This window comes from Microcebus murinus, chromosome 8, assembly GCF_040939455.1.
Source record: "Microcebus murinus isolate Inina chromosome 8, M.murinus_Inina_mat1.0, whole genome shotgun sequence".
Taxonomy (NCBI): domain Eukaryota; kingdom Metazoa; phylum Chordata; class Mammalia; order Primates; family Cheirogaleidae; genus Microcebus; species Microcebus murinus.
In genome coordinates, this window is record NC_134111.1 from 51194038 (window position 1) to 51208470 (window position 14433).

At 41.6% G+C, this 14433-nt stretch overlaps 1 protein-coding gene across 5 annotated transcripts in view; it reads left to right on the forward strand.

Moving 5' to 3' along the window:
• The window catches only part of RAPGEF4 (Rap guanine nucleotide exchange factor 4), a 286204-nt gene that overhangs the window by 224193 nt on the left and 47578 nt on the right, over positions 1 to 14433 (forward strand). For all 5 annotated transcript variants that reach the window (XM_012781949.3, XM_012781950.3, XM_012781951.3 and 2 more), the window contains 5 exons: positions 1144 to 1204; positions 2746 to 2822; positions 3246 to 3392; positions 5323 to 5438; positions 10348 to 10436. In XM_012781949.3, coding sequence (XP_012637403.1) covers positions 1144 to 1204; positions 2746 to 2822; positions 3246 to 3392; positions 5323 to 5438; positions 10348 to 10436 — 490 coding nt within the window. The remainder of the gene's footprint in view (positions 1 to 1143; positions 1205 to 2745; positions 2823 to 3245; positions 3393 to 5322; positions 5439 to 10347; positions 10437 to 14433) is intronic.

Here is a 14433-nt window from a genome sequence, read left to right on the forward strand (position 1 = left end):
ATTAGGGTATTTGGGAAACAGAAATTTTGACATCTGACTAGGGATAGAAGCACCTTCTCCTATAGAACTATGATTTTGAGGCAACACACATCTCCTACATGCTAATAATTCAAGAAGGAGGTGGTTTGGACTTTCACAGATTATATTCTGAGGCCCCTAAGAAACATCTACACTTATCTTTTATTCCCAGCTCACTCAAGGTGATGCTGCTATTTCACAGTGGCAGAACCTGCCCTGGAAGCTTGCTCACCTGCATGGACTATCCAGGGGAGGGCCCAGCCCGCCTCCCCGCCCACCCACCACTGCCCTTGTCACCCTCACTCTCTCCATGGTGGAGCAGGTCTAGTGCCTGGGAGCCTCACCTGGGGAGCCCCAGCATGGATAGGGCAAGCACTTGAGGCTCCACGGGCTCGCAATGTGAGCGAAGTAAGGGAAGACCCCCTCTCCCTGCCTGCGCTCTGGGTACGCAGCATGCTCTGTTCTGACTTCCCCAGTCTCAGTGGAATGGAGCAAATTGTGGGTCATCTCCTCTTCTAACCCAAAGTCCAGGTACCCAGGCAGTGTGGAGAATTCTCAGATGCCTGGTTCTCAGGGAGATAGAGCCATCATTTGGGACCATACTTTAGATTTTTTTAAAAAAAAAATTAGAATTTTAGCTATCTAGGAATAATTTGGAATTTTAGCTATCTAAAAATATAAATTTTCTCATTCATTTAAATTTAACTATTCAACATCAAGACTTTGAATTTTATAACATGTTTTCAGTTATGCATTGTATGTGATGCAGGGAAGAGCAAAAGACTCATATGATGTCGATGGTCTCACCTCACCCAAGGCCAAAGATAGGCAGACAAGTTGGCTAGCTAATGCACATGGGACCGTGTTTTAAACAGGCTCTAAGGAGGTTGTCTGGTATGAAATGGCTATAAGCTATTCTATAAAAATAACTTTTGTATGAGCTTTAAAAACCTGGTGGCAAATCCAGTGAGAGTGGTTCTAGATGAGCGTAGCAGCAGCAAGTGACTCGAGAACGACTGTGCAGGAAGCCAGGGGACAGTCCACACCGTGCTGAAGAAAGAGCACAAGTCTCTTCCCCTAGGCCTCCAGATCTAGCCTTTCCACCTCTTTCTGTTTTTCTTCCAGGTGAAACGGGAGTTAGCGGGCGTTCTCATTTTCGAGTCTCACGCCAAAGGAGGAACAGTGTGTAAGTGAAAGCTGTCCTGGGACCTCGCCTGGCCGGCCCACTCGCCAGCACAGGCCGTGAGAACCCAGACTGCAAATGCTCAGCTTCTTAGCCAGGGTCTGACTTGGCAGAGCGTCCTGTGGCACTTTCATTGCTCTGCACCTGTGACTATTTCCTGCACATGTCGATTTTTCTGAAATATGGTGGTTTGTTAGAACCAGCAAGTGCAGGGGGTGCCAGCCTGAGTCTCACTCATTGTCTACCCTTCTGGCTCAAGGCAGTGTTTAAGGAGGGTGGAAGTTGCTCTTCTTCAGGCTGGGCCCGAGGCTGTGCCTTTCCCAGTGACCTCGCTCCAGTATGTGGCTTTAGGAGAACTAATCTGTCTCTGGAGGTTGCCCGTTAGAATGGTATTTGAACTTTGCTGCTTTCTTTTCTTCTCTCACTTCCACTAGAGGCTCCAGGCCTGAGAGAATTTCTTTGCCCCAAATACTTATGCAGCATTTGATATTTTTTATTTTTATGGTTGCCAATGACTTATTCTTTTTTCTCTTATTTTTTGTTTTCTTTCAAACTTATTAGTTGTCTTCATTTTATTATAAAATATTTAAATATTTCAAACAAAAAATTCGAGAATATTACAAACACCATTTCAGTTTTTATCAAACACAAACATTATGCTATTTTTTCGTGTTTGCTAAAGAATGAAATTATACATTTACAGTTGAAGTCTCCTTATTCCCTCCTTTATCCCATTCTTCTCATTCCCTCCCCAAGGTAACTCCTACCTGAATGTAGTGGTTATCATTCCAACTTATTTTTTAAAAAATATAGTCGGTCCTCTGTATCCATGGATGGGTTCACACTGGTGGATTCAACCAACTAAGAATAAAACATTTGAAAAAAAAATGGGTAGTTGCATCCATACTGAATATGTAGAGACTTTTTTTCCTTGTCATTATTCACTAAATAATGTAGTAGAACAACTGTTAATATTTACATAGGATTTACATTGCATTAGGTATTATAAGTAATCTAGAAAATACTTAAACGGGAGGATATGCGTAGGCTATATGCAAATACTGCACCATGGATTTGCACATCTGTGGATTTTGGTACCCGTGGGAGATCCTGGGGCAAATTCCCCATGGATACACCACTGTACGTAGGTATGTATCTATAAACGTCATGTAGTGCTGACTTGCATGTTTTTAAATATCACAATACTGGTCAGATTACTTTTAAAAACTATTTTTCCATGGCATAAATTCTGGTGAAATGTAGGGGAAATGTGTATGGCTTTAAGAAATGGATCACTGCTAAATTGATATCTAGTAAAAAACCTGTCTTTTGGGGCATAACAAGGAGTGCAGTGTTTCTCTTTCTTTCATTTTCTATAGAAAAAGGAAATAACACGCCACCTGAATAAGTTAGTATTTGCCAGTGCTTTTTTTCATATTATGTATTTATAATTCTGGGGACTTAAAATGATGATTTGATAAGCTGTAATTTATATTGATGTGCTTCTATTCTTATCATAAGTCTTTTCATCTTTTTGTGTCTAGTGTTTAACCAGGGGGAAGAAGGTACCTCTTGGTACATTATTCTAAAGGGATCAGTGAATGTAGTCATTTACGGCAAGGTATATATATCTTTTTCTTTTTGAAACTTTATTACGCTCCATTTACTAGTGTGGCTTTAAGTATTAGCAATGTAGTGCTATAATTAACCTTGCAACAACATTGTTACTGGATGTAGAAAAGGCATTATTGCGTCTTTAATCATAAATTATCTCGATTATTTATACTTGAAGTAGTATTGCACTTTCTGGGGCTTGTCTGCTTATGGATTATAGTGTACACCTGTAAGTTAGGCCATAGACCACACTACTCAATGAGAAAAGACTGAAACACTATAATGGAATTCTAGAATCCCTGTGGCACCCCTAGGTACAGCCTGTTTATACCTATAGTGTTTTAGGGGAAAGGGGGTTTTGCGGTGAGAGTTGGTGGGTGTCTGCTCCATTTCAGGGATCATCTTCATCTGAATGCCCTGCTCTTTCCAGGGTGTGGTCTGCACCCTGCATGAAGGAGATGACTTTGGCAAGTTAGCGCTAGTGAATGACGCCCCCCGAGCTGCTTCCATCGTCTTGCGAGAAGATAACTGCCATTTCTTAAGAGTAGACAAGGAGGATTTCAACCGGATCCTGAGGGTGAGTCCAAAGCAATGTGTGGATAAGGGACACCCCATTTTCCCTTTTGCCAAATGAGTGAAGATTTGCACTCGGTGTTAACGGAGCAGTCCTGTGATGAATGAGTGCTCTAGGAGCAAAGGGCTTTGTTGCAGAGCTGGCTTGTTCGCTGTGCTGGTTTGCATTCTGGGACGCGGAGGTGATGTTCCGGTAAAGCTGCAAGTGTAGAATGTTAGTTAGGCTGGGCCAGGTCCCTCTGCACACGCCTGTACTGGTTCGTGAGCACTGATGGTGAATAGAGACTGCCTTGGCAAAACGTCACAGTCTGAGAAGCTTGTCTCGGACACCCTGGCCATCCCTTTCTGTGTCCTTCTGCATTCTCATCTCCTACAGAGTGGCAGCCCCTCCAGCCTCGTGTCTTTCTCTAGCCTAGACTTTCCTCGTCTCCACCTCCCATCTCTTCCCAAATCGGAACCTTTCTCACATCATCACACACACTCTTGATTTATTGAGTGATTACATTTTAGATGGAATTAATGTCAATCGTGGTCGCTCCAACCAAGCATTTTCACTTTCAAGTTCTTTATCTCAAATTGTTTCAAACGAAAGGAATTTCAGACACTGGCAAGTAGAATAATCAAGGTGGTAGAGGGAGTCGTGCAACTGCACTTAGAAGTTGACTCTGAAGGTGACCCTACTTTGAGCTCGTGAAGGGATTGTGGGAGTGGTGATAGGTAGACGAGATGGTCCCTGGTCTCTCCCCACCACACAGACCCTGGTCCCCTGGGAGGGATGACCCAGTTTCAGCTAGTAGAGTCCTGATGATGGACTGCTGGGGATGATGACAATGTCCCATCACCCCTGGCCTCTCGGGTGGCCTGTGGTCCTTCCCACCCTTGCTGGAGTTCCCCCACGAGGTCTTTCTCTCTAGGATTGCCCTGTCCTCCTCCCTACCCTGCTGAGACATAGCAGGCTCCCTTCTCTGCCTCTTGCAAATTAGCATCTTTCTCTGCCCCATCCTAAAGTCCTAAATGTAGCGTTTGTGCTTTCTGGTGCATTTCCATTATTTAATGATGATTTACAACAGCATTCTCCTGTCCATATGTATGGACGTCTGTCCCTGTGCATCCTTAAGCGTTTGCCTTTGGCGGCAAAATTTCTAACAACAAAGTTTGTCTTAGGAATGCAGTGTATTAAGGCAAAGAAAGTTAAATTAAAATGTATACCATTGAATGATATTAAAAAAAAAACCACATGGAATTTGACTTGGTTCTTATCTGATATCTTTTAAAATGGGGGCCGAGTATTGCGGGAAAGCACATGCAAATTTTTTAATTAATTATTTAAAATGATATTGAAGTTTAAAGGTGAACTCTACTAACTCTTTGACATTTACACACAAGGAGTTTACACTCAGCCAAAAAATTCTTTGAAAGAATCAGATTGGGACCATTGATGTAATATATAAAATCACTTAAAATAACTGAAAAGGGTTCCTAACACGGTTCAAACAGATTTTTTTTAAAAAAAAAAAAGTCTTTTGATTAGAAAGGTGCCACACTTCTAAGGAAACTAAATACACTCAGAAGAAAAAAGAACTTTGTGAAGCTGAGTGCTATTTTCCACATATTTTTATAAAGAATAAATGCCTTTGCTCCCTTACTTTCCTGCTATACCATCCTCTTTCACAGGTTTCTCAGAGGGTAATCACACTACTCTCTACTCTGCTGTTTTTCTGAAGAAAGGGTAAAAGCAGATTTTAAAAACACATGTCTCAAACCTCATCTGGTCCTCTCTCTGACCGTTCCAGCCCTTGACTTTGAAAATGACTTAATTTGTAGACGCAACAATTAGCATCACAAGCACCAAATGAGTTTCTGAAGCATTTTAAATTTTTTTCATTGTCTGAGTAAATGGCAGCATCTGTATGTGGTGTAATTTGTATTTGCAGGACGTTGAGGCGAATACAGTCAGACTTAAAGAACATGACCAAGACGTCTTGGTGCTGGAGAAGGTCCCAGCAGGGAACAGAGCTTCTAATCAAGGAAACTCACAGCCTCAGCAAAAGTATGTTTGCATCCAACACTGTAATTGCCAGACTACGATTAACCTTTTCACATGGTATCATCATTTCTACAATAGCATGTTCTCCTTTTTTGTGGAAGACGGCAGTGTGTGTGACTTTTTTTCTCTCTATTGACTAATCACACATCTTGTGGAGTATAATGTATCCATTTCTGGCACTGCATTGAGCTTGGTGCTGCCTAGAGTAATTCTGGAGAGAATATTCCTCTACTCTAAAAACCACTCTCTGTACACAGCGTTCAACTGTAATAGCTTTGAAACAGAAGGCACGTGAGAGAACAATGGGAACAGGAATGCCAGGCAGCTCAAAGGATACGTGGGCCCCCAGGTGATGAGAACCTTTGGTATTTGCATTTCATATGTAGGATTTCACATAAAGTGGTTATCTTGTTATCAGAATGAGAGTCTGATGGACACCAGATTTCAAATATGAAACAATCTGTTGATTGCAGCCTAGTAGCATCCATTCGGCCTTATTCATAGTTATTCCTGCTAATGTCAAAGGGCTTTTGCTTCTCATTTCTCAGGCCTCCTGTTTAACATGAGTGTTTTTCAGTTTATGTATGCTGAGTTCCAGCCTTTGCTGAAACTTCCTACGTAGGACTTTTTCATCAAATGTGCCCATGTTGGAGTGGTAAGACAGAAGAATGGGAAATGTGGCTCTAAGAAATCACAGAAAATTGCAGAATCTAGTTTTTAAAATGGAGATTAATTTTCAAGCATAGTGGAATAAAAACACCAATTCTGTAGCTAAAGAAATGTCACCAAATAATATGTTGAAAGAGAATGCATCTCAAGTAATTTTCCTATTTGCCGAATAAGTGGAGTGTTCCCTTTATCAAAACATTCATCGTAACTGATGAATTTTTAGTGTTTGGACTAAAAGCCTAAGGCTCAGGCATTTTTCATCCTGATGAATCAACATCTTTGCAAAGAGGGCAAGAAGAAATATGGTATTATTAAATAGTCATAGTATATTTTGCAGATTTTATCAAATCCTTATTAATCCCTTTTAAAAGATGGAGAAAGTTAGGGTCAGAGAGGCAAGTTACTGGGCCAAGGTCTCAAAGCTTGCAACAGTAGAGCATGGATTCACGTCTAGCTTGGTCAACTTTCACACCTATGCTCCTTCTTCCTCCCAGCTTACTGTAGCATAATACAGTGTATAACACATACATCCTCTGCACTATGTAGTAAATGTTGTAAGCCAGTATATTTCAAAAAAGCTGACTATAAAAAGGACTATATAAAAAGCTACTTTTCACTTACAAAACTATAAAATTACCATCGAAATTTCTTGATTTCTCTATCTTTTACTACTGCCCATTCTTGAAATGTCCTGGCTCAAATGTTTCTAACAGTTGTCCCTCCAGCCCACTGAGGAGGGTAAGAATGAAAACTTTTTATGTGAAGTCTGGGGCTGATATTCTTTGGTGCCCTTAGAAAATAACTAGACCATTTTATAGGCTTAATCTGCATTCTTTAATAATGCTTCAGATGTCTCAGGAAAATGACGCTAACTGAAAACAGAAGCCTGAGAATTCATCTTAACCTGGAAACATTTGATCTGGAGGTCTCCTGGGGGTCCTCTTGCTTCACCTCTTCATACCACTGGGGAATGATCAAAAGCATTTGCTTATTACAACAGCTTCCGTTCAGGGTGTGCTCCAATGTGTGTTTCTTATGAAATCAAACTAAAGAGTATAGAAAATGAGAAACCATGTGTATTAAATGTATGTTAGGCCTGTGTGTGATTTTCCATCACAGCCCCTAATTTGTGTCCTGTAGTCTCATCTGAATTTCTTATATAATTCAAAAACTTGTACATATTTGTAGTAAAACCATTTAAGGAATATCAGTGAGTACAAAGTAAGGCACCGAGCAAAGTGATTTCCCTGAAAAAATGAAAAACTGCTCTCTCAAGGGGTCTTTTTCCATGTTGCACTTTCCCAAATGAGACCAGAGTTGGTTGAAGTGGGGCAGCATGGAAATGAATTTGGGGCTGATGTTCTGGACAACTTCCTTAACATGGCATCAACAATGTCTGTGCGTGGACGTAAAATTTAGGAAGCTCTAAGGCTTCTCCTCAGAAATTGTCCTTTATGAGCTTAAAGAAGGTCACCATGTTGGTGCTGCTAATAATATTATTTTTCCAATTCACTTGTTCCCTAAGAAATCCAGAATAGTTTATGTATACATTTTAAACTCTCAAAACTGCCAGACTCTGCCCAAACCTTTCAACTCTGAGTGTGATATTAAAATATCAATAAGAAAACAGCATTTGTCATGTCGGGTAAATCAGATGGAGCCCTCAAACATTTACCATTTCAGGTATCTTTCTGCTCTGTGGTTATGTGGGTTCAGTAAGAATGAAAGAATTTGAAATGATTATCATATGTTGGTGACTGTGTTGCTTTTTTCTCAGTGTTTTCTCGTTGCTCAACTCCATCTTGTTGGCATGAAGATAGTCTCTTTCAGGTCTCCTCCCCGACCATTTTCTGTTCTAGGTGCAGATAGAAGTGTCCTCATTTGCAGGTTTGGTGCTGGGAAAAGACTTTTTGTCACAAGTTAAAAACTTCATAGCTTACGTAATGTAACCCATTCAGGCTCTCTTTTAATGTGGACTCAAGTAGCCCTTTCATGTGATAAACTGAAAAGAGCCATGCTGTCTGGTCTTCAAGTGGCCTTGACCTTATTTAAACAGAGGTCAAGCAGTAGCTGCCTGGCAGTGTCCAGTGTGAAACGAAGCCATCATGTCATGTTTCAGCCAGACCCAGCACCCCAAGACCCCAGAGGGCTGTGGCCAGACTTCAATTCTGTGGCCAGAATTCAACTTTTGATGAGGAAACACATTTTGTATTGATGTATCATTTGTGTAGCTTGCTACAGAGCCTCAGCTATGAGCAATAGCTACCCAACACCATATGAAGTTCCCCCCTTCAGTTTGCATGTTATGTAATATATTTATACTTTTATTTAAACAAAACCCATTTTCAGAAACAAGCAAACAGAAAAGCCCTCTTTAGAGGAAGGTTTCCAATTACATGGAGAATTTCCTGTTCAGGATAAGCTCCGGTTAACTAGAACTCGTCTCCGTCCAGAGTGTCTTGTGGACAGGCAGAAAAGTGCCACGAGACACATGCTGGTTCTCCGAAGCCAGGCAGACCTGGCTCATGTCAGAGATCTCCCGTTTACTAACTCTGCGCCCTTAGGCACGATGCCTCCCCTTGCTGAGCAGTTTCTCCATCTGCACGATGAAGATAATATTTAACTAGCAGGAGTAAACAGGACGGTCTTATTCAGTGCTCACCTTTACTAGGCGGGCCTAGTGTCTGGGGCCTAGTAAAGACTCGACAGATGTCGAATGCTCTCTAACCCCATTTCCTGATGCATGTGGCCGGATGCCACTCCTCTTCCAGCTCATCTGGTGAGCGCTATCAATGCATCATGTATGTCAGGAATTGCTGAATGAACTGAGCAGTATTCTCCATTTAAGTGTTGAAAGTCATTTGTAGATACACCGTCTCCTTTCCTCAAATATTCATTGCTTACAGGAAGAAAAACCATTGTCTTCTACATTATTTATTTTGAGGAAAGGGTCATACATTTGAGATAAAAGTAGGCTATTTTTTTTTTTCTATTTCCCCACCCCGCTCCTCTAGTTTCTAAAGGCAGGTTTCCTCCAAGATTTAACTCTGTAGCTTCCTTTTGGTCCCATGTGTGCACTCACAGAACAGTTTGCCCTAGCATCCACCTTCCGGATAGACTAACTGCATCAGCTACCTCATTCAGTGCCTCATGCAATACCAGGGGTGTGTCCCTCTTGCTCCGTTTTCATACGGGCCAGGTCTTATGTTAATATGTCCATCCTTCACCCCCTTAGGCAGTAGGTTGGGACACTGAGACTTAATAATATGTCAGGGATGTTCTTGAGATCTCAACACACCTCCTTGAAAGTCTCAAACAGGCAAGGAAAGGATGTCGGTGGGAAGGCAAAGAAAGCTTCCCACCGGCTGCTCCTGGAGCCGAGTTCCATCAGTTTTCTGAATGGTAGACAATTTTATTTTCATGGTTGTCTTTCTTCCCTGTCACTTTGCTTTAAGTGAAATGCCAAGCAGGAAAGCCAAAGCCTGAGTTTTATAAGAGGAGCACCCTTAATGCACTTTGTCTACAGCTTTCACTTACTGTTTTGTCACTATCTCGAATATGACTTTGAAAGAACCCACGTTCAATTTAAAAAATAAATCCTGCCATATTGATTGAAGAACACACCATGGATGGATCTTCTGAAATAATGGCTAATGCCAACCCCCCAATAATTCATATTTGACATTGAAATAAATTATAGGGATTTTCTACTGCTGATTTGTTTCCTGTTCATAATGCTATTGGGGTTGGTTTGTTTGCTCATTGGTGGTTGGGGTTTTGTTCTCTTTTCTCTAGTTTTATTATTAGCTGCATTTACAAAACAGGCAGGGGAATCAGCTGTGGAACTGAAATTTTGCTACAAGAAACCCATGTATGGATAACCTAGTTCATTTCCCAGGCCAGCTCCCTCACCTCACCTGGACAGCCCTGAGTTTTACCTGTTCCTTTTTATTCCCCCTTAGAAAAAGGATCAAGTTGCTCAGTTCCCAGCCTGCTAAAGCTGCTCTCCAAGAAGTTTAAAAAAGAACAATGTTTCTAGTAACTACTTCACTTCATGGTTTTTCCACTGTCTTCTTGTGTGACTTTGGCCAGGGGCATGCTCTCTCTCTCTTATCATGAAGAGTGTATGGTTCCCTGGGATCTCAAATTTTTAAAAAACTTAGATAAATATTATACAAAAATTTCATTTGTTAATGATTTGCCTACTTTTGAAAAACTAATGGAATTTTTGTTTCTTATTCAGGTATACTGTGATGTCAGGAACACCTGAAAAAATTTTAGAGCATTTTCTAGAAACAATACGCCTTGAGCCAGCTTTAAATGAAGCAACAGGTATATGCATAGAACAGTTTTGTGTGTCCATTAAATCCAGGCATGGCATTGTTTCTTTAAAAAAATCCTGAATTTATTCTCAGTGTGTATTTCCTGAGCAACTTTAGAAGGGGCTTATGTGTATCAGTGTGTGAAGAGCCTCCCTATGTGGCCAGATGGGGACCAATCCTTCTGCCTCTCCTCTGCCCTCTGCATTCCTGGCTGTTCTGTAAATAACTCCACCTCTTTCCTACATACGTTATCATTCAAATCCACCTCCTGTACACGTCTATCGGGTTTATCATTTAAATCCTACCTACTCCCATAAAGCAGTGGTCCCCAACCTTTTGGCACTAGAAACCAGTTTCATGGAAGACACTTTTGCCACAGACTAGGGTGTGGTGTGTTGGAGTGGGGTGTCATTGGTGAGGAGAGGAGGGTGTGGAGCTCAGGCAGTGATACCCATTGCCTAACAAGCCACGGACCAGTACTGGGTCACAGCCCGGGGGTTGGGGACCACAGCCATGTCTTTGAAGCTGTCTACATAAGAGCCACAGCTTTGTGCCAATTGGGAGTGAAATGGTTCTCTCTGCGACTGGCCCCTGTGTAACTAACCCCCCTCTGTTTCAATTTGCTAGGGCTGCCATAAAAATACTACAAACTCGGTAGCTCAAACAACAGAATCTTTTTGTCCCACCATTCTGGAGACGAGAAGTCTGAAATGAAGGTGACGGTAGCCTTCTGAGGGCTATGAGGGGGAATCTATTCCAGGCCTCTCTTCGGGCTTCTGGTGGTTTGCTGGCGATCTTTGGCATGCCTTGGCTTGTAGGGCCATCAGCCCGATCTCTGCCGTCGTGTTCACATGGCGTCTCCCTCCCTGTGACTCTTCACATCTTCTCCCTCCATGCGTGCCTGTCCCTGTGTCCAAATCCACCCCCTTTTGTAAGGACACCGGTCATATTTGATTAGGGCCCACACCAATAAGCTCACCTTAGCTCAACCACAACTGCAAAGACCCTGTCTTCAAATAAGGTCACATTCTGAGATACTGAAGGTTAGTTCTTCAACATATCTTTTGCGGGGGATAAAATTTAACACGTAACACCTCCTTGCAACGAGCCAGTCTTGTTACCCAAACACAGAGATTTGAGGGTGAATAAAACCAATCTCACAAAGAAATCTCTGAGTGTTCAGAGTTATGACACTGTTTGGTACTTTGGTTATCACTTTGTATATGACTTTCTAACATTCCACATTTTTTAAAAATATCCTATGTTACTGACTTGTGGCTCAGAATAACGTCATGGGTTAATACTTTAAGCATCCTGAGCTCCATAGAAAACCATTTCTCACTAAAATAAGTTTAGAGATTTATCTCAAAAAGTTAGTGGTAGTTCAAAATCCATTTTCATAATTGACCTTTGCAATATACTCAAGGTGAAGATATCATTATTATTATTATATACCTCCTAAAAGTATTTTACCACTGACTTCTTATTTTATCTCCTCATTCCAGTTTCTCATTTTATAAATAGATTACCTGAGTATTTTTATGTAGCAAATTAATTAAGGAGTAGTCGATATAATAGCCAGGATTTCTGGCTCTAGGCCAGTTACTTTGAGCCCAGTATTTGATGAGTATCTTGTTGGGCAGGCACTAAGCTAAGGCTTTGGACTAGGCAGAGTGAACAGGGAATCACCCTCCTGTCCTCAGGAAACTTATAATCTGTTGTAAACAAAAAGGAATGTGCAAATAACTTGAATATAAGGCTGAATATGGTTATTGCTTCAGGGGCACTACCTGGCCAAGGGATCTGGGAAAGTATCATGGAAGACACAGCTTTTGATGTGGCCCTGAAGGAAGACTAGTAACAGTTACTTGAGAAGGGGATGAAGCCTTCTGTACTTAGGAACAGCATTAGTACTGACCAGAAACAGGCTAGGAAGAGCAAGTGGACTGGTTTTTGCTGGACTGTAGTATACCTAAGTGGGAAAAGGAAGGTAAGGTCTAAGAATTTGGGGTGTAGACCTTGAAGGGTCTTACCAAGTAAAGCTAAGCATTAGGGAGTGGTTGGAGATGTCTGAGCAAGGAGAATGTGTAAGAGCTTTGCTAGAGAAAGGTCACTCTGTATTTAGGATGTAGAAACTCTTCAAGAACCAGTTAGGAGGGACTGGCTGCTTCCCAGAGCCATACATAACCTCAAAGAAACCAAATTTCCAGGACCTTAGGTCAGAAAAAAATGCAGCTGACTTTTCCCCTCTAATTAACTGTTTGCCCAGAATGTGTGACTGCATAAAGCAAGAAACAGCATTTCCCCTAATGTGAGGATTATCTCAAAAGGAAGATTCTAGCACATTAGAGACTATGGCATCTAAGGAAAGATCTATAGGATCTTTACTACCCATGAAGGGCAAATGTACCCTTCATTTTAAAGTCACCTCTAAAAGAGATGGGGGCTAGATTATCATTGCTTCTTAAACAAAAGCATTGAAGCCTAAAAATCAGTGTATTTGAGGGCTGGCGTGTGGGATATGATCTTTGACCCTTCCATTTTTGATGTTAGAGATGAGGCTAACATCATAATTTAATATCAGGCCGGGCGCTGTGGCTCACGCCTGTAATCCTAGCTCTTGGGAGGCCGAGGCGGGCGGATTGCTCAAGGTCAGGAGTTCAAAACCAGCCTGAGCGAGACCCCGTCTCTACTATAAATAGAAAGAAATTAATTGGCCAACTGATATATATATATAAAAAATTAGCCGGGCATGGTGGCGCATGCCTGTAGTCCCAGCTACCCGGGAGGCTGAGGCAGAAGGATCACTCGAGCCCAGGAGTTTGAGGTTGCTGTGAGCTAGGCTGACGCCACGGCACTCACTCTAGCTCGGGCAACAAAGTGAGACTCTGTCTCAAAAAAAAAAAAAAAAAAAAAAAATTTAATATCAAACTTCATTCCCTGAAGTCTTTCTGATTGTTTTATTTTACAAGTAATGTGTATAGCTTGGAGATAAAGAACAAATCAGCATCTTTCTCATAATTCAAAAATACAAATATACCCCACTACTATCCTGGACACTAAAAACAATCCTAAAATAGGTCCACAAAATTTGAGGATACAGTGGAGTGGGAGACCCTTGCTATTTGTAGATTTTACAATTCAGTGAGAAATCTCAGAATTGTAGTGAAATCTGTTTATACTGTAGAAATGATTACACCACTGGATTTGACATTCTCTTGATTTACCAAGACATCTATTTTCTTCTAAGACTCTTAGTTTCCTAGACTTTTATGGCCAATATTAGTCACTGAGGGACTTGGGAAATCATTTTCTAGCAGGAAATGATTACAGGGAGTTGTGCACACGAGTAAAGGGCACATGGAAATGTGAGTGCTGGGTGGGAGCGTGCTGGGTGACCGCCTCCCCAGCCTTGGAGCACCCCGGTCACCCCTCTGCTTTAGGGAAAGTTAAACTACAGTATAGCACAGCTTTCTGGGTGGTGTATAAGCAAGCATGACCCCCCCCCCTCAGAGAATATATAAAACATATCAGGGTGACTCTAGATGTGAGAATCAGACAAGCCAAAGTCTTTTTGTGCTTACCAAGTTCCATGTAACTTCTGTCTGGCACCATCTCTGCTTCTTCTCCTGCTTAGTACGATAGGACTGATGGGTCTGGTGACACTGAGTCCTGACAGTTTGGGACCACACTCATTACTTATATTTAGATGAGGATTATCCCTACACCCGTAGTCACTGAATCAAATTTTGCCTGTATAAATTCATTAAAGATAGGGACTCCGGAAATCTAATTTATAGAGTGAATATTTGCATAGTCCTCACCATTTTCTATTTGAAAAGTTATGCCAATTTCACAATCTCAGCCAGTGTGGTTCAGTTTTTGACTGGAAATTCCCATGGCCTCTTGGGTTCCAAGTTTCAGTAAGCATAGTCCTGAGGCTTGTGGGTTTGTCTTCATGTGCTCTCCCATCCAGCTGGCTGGAGAGTGCAGTCTTTGCAGTGAAG